The sequence below is a fragment of the Labeo rohita genome, chromosome 9 (genome assembly GCF_022985175.1).
Source record: "Labeo rohita strain BAU-BD-2019 chromosome 9, IGBB_LRoh.1.0, whole genome shotgun sequence".
Taxonomy (NCBI): domain Eukaryota; kingdom Metazoa; phylum Chordata; class Actinopteri; order Cypriniformes; family Cyprinidae; genus Labeo; species Labeo rohita.
The window spans coordinates 36,471,174-36,477,367 of NC_066877.1; the positions used below are offsets into that span (position 1 = coordinate 36,471,174).

Consider the following 6,194-nt stretch of genomic DNA (forward strand, 5'->3'; position numbering starts at 1 on the left):
CTATGTCCTTGCTTGATTACGATTTTATTCATTAAAAGAGGTGTTTAAACAACCAAAGGTGGTCAGAAAAGGGAAATAAGTCAGTTTCTTCCTGGTAAGTGTAGCAAGAGGGTGGACTCCTACTACACTTACCAGGAAGAGACTGACTTATTTCCCTTTTTTGTCACATTTTGTGATTTGTCCTTTTTTTTTTTTTTTTTTTTTTTTTTTTTTTGACACAAGCAAACAAAAATTACCCATCAGTGGACAATGAAAAGGATGATGGTTTTGGTTTGCTTCTGAACAGACAGCTGTTGACACATGTTTGTGATTCTTGTGGTTATTCCTTTTTAACACCGTCGTTCAGAAAGTGAAAGTAAAGTTTCAATTGCTGGAGCTCAAACAGTGAAAATGTCTTCATCAGCTGAATATGACTATAATTGTCCCGTGTGCTGTAAAATCTTCAAGACTCCTGTTCTTTTATCATGTAGTCACAGTGTCTGTAAAGAGTGTCTTCAACAGTTCTGGAGAACCAAGAAAACTCAGGAGTGTCCTGTCTGCAGGAGAAGATCCTCAAAAGAAAATCCTCCATTATTTCTAGCATTACAAAACTTGTGTGAGTCGTTCTTGAAGCAGAGAAATGAGAGGCGTTCATCAGGATCTGAGGAGATCTGCAGTTTACACAGTGAGAAACTCAAACTCTTCTGTGTGGAGGACAAACAGCCTGTGTGTGTAGTGTGCAGAGATTCAAAACAACACGACAATCATGAATTCAGACCAATAAGTGAAGTGGTTTCATCATATAAGGTAGGACAAATGTCTCTTGTTTCATGTGTAAAAACAAAAACAATAAATCATCATAAGCACAGATGTCATCACATTAATGGCCCTTACTGTGGCTCTTTGGAGTTCAAGAGCCTTTGAAATAGCTTTGTATCCCTTCCCAGACTGATTTAAATCACTTTCTTCCTCATACTTTCTGGAATACGTTTTCACAGCACTGTTTAATCACTGTATTCTCTTCACTGTAATCTGGTGTTTTATGTATTTTAATTTTGTTCAATTTTAGGAGGAGATCAATACAGCACTGAAGTCCTTACAGGAGAAACTTAAAAAGAGAACAAAAATGAAAGGAGATTTTGAGAAAACAGTTCAATACATAAAGGCGAGTCATTTTCAGTACAAGTGCAGGATCATTATATGCAATTATGATTTGTTTAGTTTATTATTTTTTGTAAATAACAAGCAACAATCTGCTTCTGGATCTGTTATATGTCGGTGTCTGAGTTTCTCTTGGATCTGAATGATGTGATGTGTTGATGTGTGTTGATTGAGATGATTGAAGTGAATGTGATTTGATTTCAGTCTCAAGCTGAGCACACAGAGCGTCAGATTAAACAACAGTTTGAGAAGCTTCATCAGTTTCTCAGAGATGAAGAAGAAGCTACAATCACTGCACTGAGAAAGGAAGAGGAGCAGAAGAAGCAGATGATAAAGGAGAAGCTGGAGAAGATGAACAGATGCATCTCAGCTCTTTCACACACAATCAAAGACATGGAGAAGATGATGAAAGCCAATGACATCTGCTTTCTAAAGGTCTGATTTCAGATCATCCATTGATTGATTGATTGATTGATGATTGATTGAGTTCTTGATGATAAATGGTGTGTTTGTTCTGCAGGAGTTTCCAGTCACAATGAAAAGGTGAGTGATCTGCTGGTGTCTCTGGTCTCTCTGCTTCTGAAGCCAAAGCCACTGCAGTTCTGACTCCTGAATGTTCTTCCAGAGTCCAGATCTCACAGCCGGATCCACAGACGCCTTCTGGAGCTTTGATTCATGTGCCACGTTACTTGGGCAACCTGCCGTTCAGAGTCTGGAAGAAGATGCAGGACATTGTCCAAAACAGTGAGTCTGGAGAAGATCTGTGCTGTTACACATACACTGGAAATGACACATGAGGGAATATTTGAATAACCAGATGAGCTACTACACCAAAATGAGCCGTAAACAAGAGAAGAACAACTTTGCTCCACATGATATTTACAGTTACAGTGATACAGCAGATCTCAGTTCAGTTTGATTGATTGGCAAATCTAAAATATTTACTGTAACAACACTGACAGTGAGCTACAATGGCGTTTTAGTGCCACATAAAGTCGAACTACTTCGGGGGTAAAGTCGAACTACTACAAAAGTAAAGTCAAAATACTTAGAGAATATAGTCGAAATATTTTGACTTTACTCTTGTAGTATTTCGACTTTTTTGAGAGTAAAGTCGAGATACTTATATTACGAGAATAAAGTCGAACTACTACGAGAGTGAAGTTGAAATATTTTGACTTTACTCTCGAAAAAAATCTGTCTATAATATATACTACAAGAGTAAAGTCGAAATACTATGAATAAAGTTGAAATATTATTATATTATAAGATTATTGAAGTTGAAATACTTTGAGAGTGAAGTCGAAATATTTTGACTTTATTCTAAGTCAAAATATTTCGACTTCACTCTCGAAAAAGTCAAAATACTACGAGAATAAAGTTGAACTACTACTAGAATAAAGTCGAAATACTATGAGAATAAAGTCAAAATATTTTGACTGTACTTTCAAAAAAAAGTCTATCAGTCTCTTATATATATAATACAAGAGTAAAGTCGAAATACTATGAGAATAAAGTCAATATTTTGACTTTACTCTCGAAAAGTAAAGTCAAAAGTCGAAACACTACAAGAAAAAAGTCGAAATACTACGAGAATAAAGTTGAAATATTACGAGAATAAAGTCGAAATACTTTGAGATTGAAGTCGAACTACTGCGAGAGTAAAGCCGAAATACTTTGAGAGTAATGTTGAATTACTATGAGAATACAATCAAAATATTTTGACTTTAATCTCGAAAAGTAAAGTCAAAAGTTGAAACACTACGAGAATAAAGTCGAAATACTATGAGAATAAAGAAATGAGACTTTATTCTCGTTGTATTTCAACTTTATTCCCAAAATATTTCAACTTTATTCTTGTAATATTTCGACTTTATTCTTGTAATATTTTGTTTTTATTCTTGTAATTTCAAGTTTATTCTTGAAATATTACAACTTTAATATCATCATTTTATTTTTATTTTTTTTATTTATTTATTTATTTTTTAACGTGGCACTAAAATGTCATTGTAGTGATCAGAGGAAAATGTCTGGTGTGTTTGATCAGTGTGACAAGTGTCATAATGTACGGACTCTTGATCATTATATGAACATCAGAATAAAAGCAGCTGTTGATTGTGTCTCCTCAGCTCCTGTGATTCTGGATCCAAACACTGCATATCCACGTCTTGCCCTGTCTGATGATCTGACCAGTGTGAGATACAGCGAGAACTATCAACCGCTTCCTGATAATCCAGAGAGATTTGACATCTTTCCATGTGTTCTGGGTTCAGAGGGTTTTAACTCAGGAACACACTGCTGGGATGTGGAGGTTAAAGAGAGTTCGTTGTGGGTTCTTGGAGTAATTACAGCATCAAACCAAAGGAAGGGATTGGAATTCTCTGACACTGCTGCCTGGTTTGTGCAGTACGGATTGTCTGAAGAGTTTGGTTTTCGTGTTAAACAGAAGCTTGAGTGTGTGAGAGTTGATCTGGACTATGACAGAGGAACGGTGTCATTCTCTGATCCTGTAACTAACACACATCTACACACATTCACAACCACCTTCACTCGCACAGTCTTTCCATTATTTTGTTGTTACTCTCTGAGGATCTTACCGTTCAATTGTCAATCACAATCTCTTACTCAACCATCTTGAAACTTTCTTTGGTGTTTGAGAGACAGTTTTAACCTGGTTCAGATCATATCTCTCTGATCGTCGACAGTTTGTCTGTGGTCTTAGGTTCTACAGGTGTTCCTCAGGGCTCAATTTTACTTTTTAGCATTTATATATTTCTCCTTGGATTGATTTTAAGATCACTTGGGCTTAAAGGGTTAGTTCACCCAAATATGAATATTCTGTCATAAATTACTCACCCTCGTGCCGTTCCAAACCTGTAAGACCTTAATTCATATATACTATAAAACTATAATATATACCATTAAATATTTAGGGTACAACACAGCTAAAGGCACACCCTAAGAAAAATGTGCTTTTCACTGTGCCCAAAGTGTATGATTGCAGAAAAATATATACGTTTGAATTGAACATTTATGGAGCAAATTTTGTGTGAAAATAAATCATACAAGTCATTTATTTTATTTAAAAATCTTATAAATGTATGAGGTGGCACATGGGGTAAAGGGCTCACAAGCATGGGTGTATTTTTCTAAATATCTAAGTTAATACTTGTTCAAAACAATCACTTTAGAAAAGTTTATTTTTATAAAATATTTTTTTTTTTCAATAAATACACTATCATTAAAATAATATCTAAATAATTATAATGTTATTACAAAACATATATTTTAAAATACAGAAACAAAATCATTTTAAGATGTAAAGATTCTGAAAGCATTGAAGGAGATCCCATGGTAGTTTAACATGGAACTAGTAACAAGAAGTTACTATGATGATATTTTAGTATATATATGATATGATTAATAGCTTGTTTTTAAATATGATAGTAAAAGCATAGTAATACATAGTAACAATGGCATGTCAACAAATGGAAAAGTCAGCCTTCTATTAATTATCATGTTAATTATTGTGCCTTTTTGCCCCAACAGCAGGGGATGCTTTTTACCCCAAATACCATACATATTCTATATTCCATTTTACATATTCTTTTGTTATTTTAAAAACTGTTGAGAATCATTTAGAAGACTTTTGTCTCAAGATATATTCAAGATTTTTTTTTGTGATTCTCATTTGCTACATAAATCTTCAAAATTTTTAAAAACATAGAATATTAGATCAAGTAAGCACAGAATCGACTTTGCGCTGCTGCCCACGATCGTGTCAAACATCAGCCAAATTTGCATGTGTGTCTTGAAAAGAGGATGTTTTGGAAAATACTACGCCACGTTTTTCTGCCATCTAGTGGTTCACAGGAAAATATTATCAAAGCCGTCTTTAGCCCCTTTGTACCCTACTATATACAGTTATATGGGACAGGTTTAAAAACCCTTGTGTAATAATAATGTTTACAGTACTTAAATAATTTTTTGACATTATGTCGATTTGACATCATCGAGTGTATCACAAAAACACACCCAGACGGTGCACGCCCATGATTTAAAACTCAAAATTCACAACATTCTAAAATGTAGACAGCAAAAAATGGCCTTTATATACTTAGAAAAAATATATATAGTTAGCCTAATCTATATCTCATGAAAAGTGCCTTTTTTTTTCTCCAGGCATCAGCATGATAACAAATTTAATATTGATTTGTTAATAAAGTAAACATTGAATTATTTACATTGTAAACACAATATTGACCGGTTTTGCTCATTTTTTGCCAACGAAAACAGTTCCAAACAAACAGCACTGCTTTGCTCTCTGAGCAATGGACTGTGTTTACTTATTGAAGCAGCTTTTTGAACTAATCGGTTGAATGAATGATTCGGTGACTCATTTATTAAAACACGCTAATGCTTCGATCCTCAAGAAATCAGCAGTTTTAATGAATTGGCTGAATCTCAGACTTGCTGCCACATACTGGCGCTCTTAATTTCACATTTCAACTATTTTTCATGTTTTAAATAATTTCAAATAACGTTTTTTTTGTTTAAAACAACGCATTATTTACGCAGCGCATTATTGTAACTGCAGGTTAAATGCATCCATGCCCCCTGTAAGCTACATTAAACTATGTAAATACATCTAAATGCTACTTCAGATGCAGAATCCAGAAGTTTTGTCTCATGTTGGAATGAAAGAAAGTTCCAGATGAAGTGCATCCGATCTTGATCAAGAGATTTGCGATCCGCGCTCCGAAGTTCTAATCTGAATCAAATGATTCAAGAACCGACACAGAAGTCCTGATCTGAATCAAATGATTCGTGATGCGCGATCCAAATGTAGCGCTTCGAAACAGTGAACCATTTTGCCTCACGATGATTTAACTGATTCAGAGTTTCAAAAAGCTCTGTTTCACACATCACTACATGCTTTTAAAAATCATTACAAGTGATGTCGAAATTTGAATATTAATGGCCCTTTTTGAACTTTCTTTTTTCCCGGAGCAGTTCCTGCGTAAATGACTCACTCAGTTGATTCGGTTCATCTG

General features: G+C 34.5%; 1 protein-coding gene across 1 annotated transcript; it reads left to right on the plus strand.

Annotated features, from left to right (window-relative positions):
* The first annotated feature begins 258 nt into the window (after positions 1 to 258).
* LOC127171337 (E3 ubiquitin-protein ligase TRIM39-like) lies at positions 259 to 4,261 on the plus strand. The gene is made up of 6 exons (XM_051119917.1): positions 259 to 786; positions 1,049 to 1,144; positions 1,345 to 1,575; positions 1,661 to 1,683; positions 1,766 to 1,884; positions 3,270 to 4,261. Exons 1-6 carry the CDS (start codon positions 391 to 393, stop codon positions 3,776 to 3,778), a joined length of 1,374 nt encoding a protein of 457 aa, XP_050975874.1. The 5' UTR covers positions 259 to 390; the 3' UTR covers positions 3,779 to 4,261.
* Positions 4,262 to 6,194: the final 1,933 nt, after the last annotated feature.

Coding starts and splice junctions, on each gene's coding strand:
- LOC127171337 (XM_051119917.1), top strand. CDS start 391: ATGTCTTCATCAGCTGAATATGACTATAATTGTCCCGTGTGCTGTAAA. Junction 1,145..1,344: donor AAACAGTTCAATACATAAAG/GCGAGTCATTTT, acceptor ATTTGATTTCAG/TCTCAAGCTGAGCACACAGA. Junction 1,576..1,660: donor ATGACATCTGCTTTCTAAAG/GTCTGATTTCAG, acceptor TTTGTTCTGCAG/GAGTTTCCAGTCACAATGAA.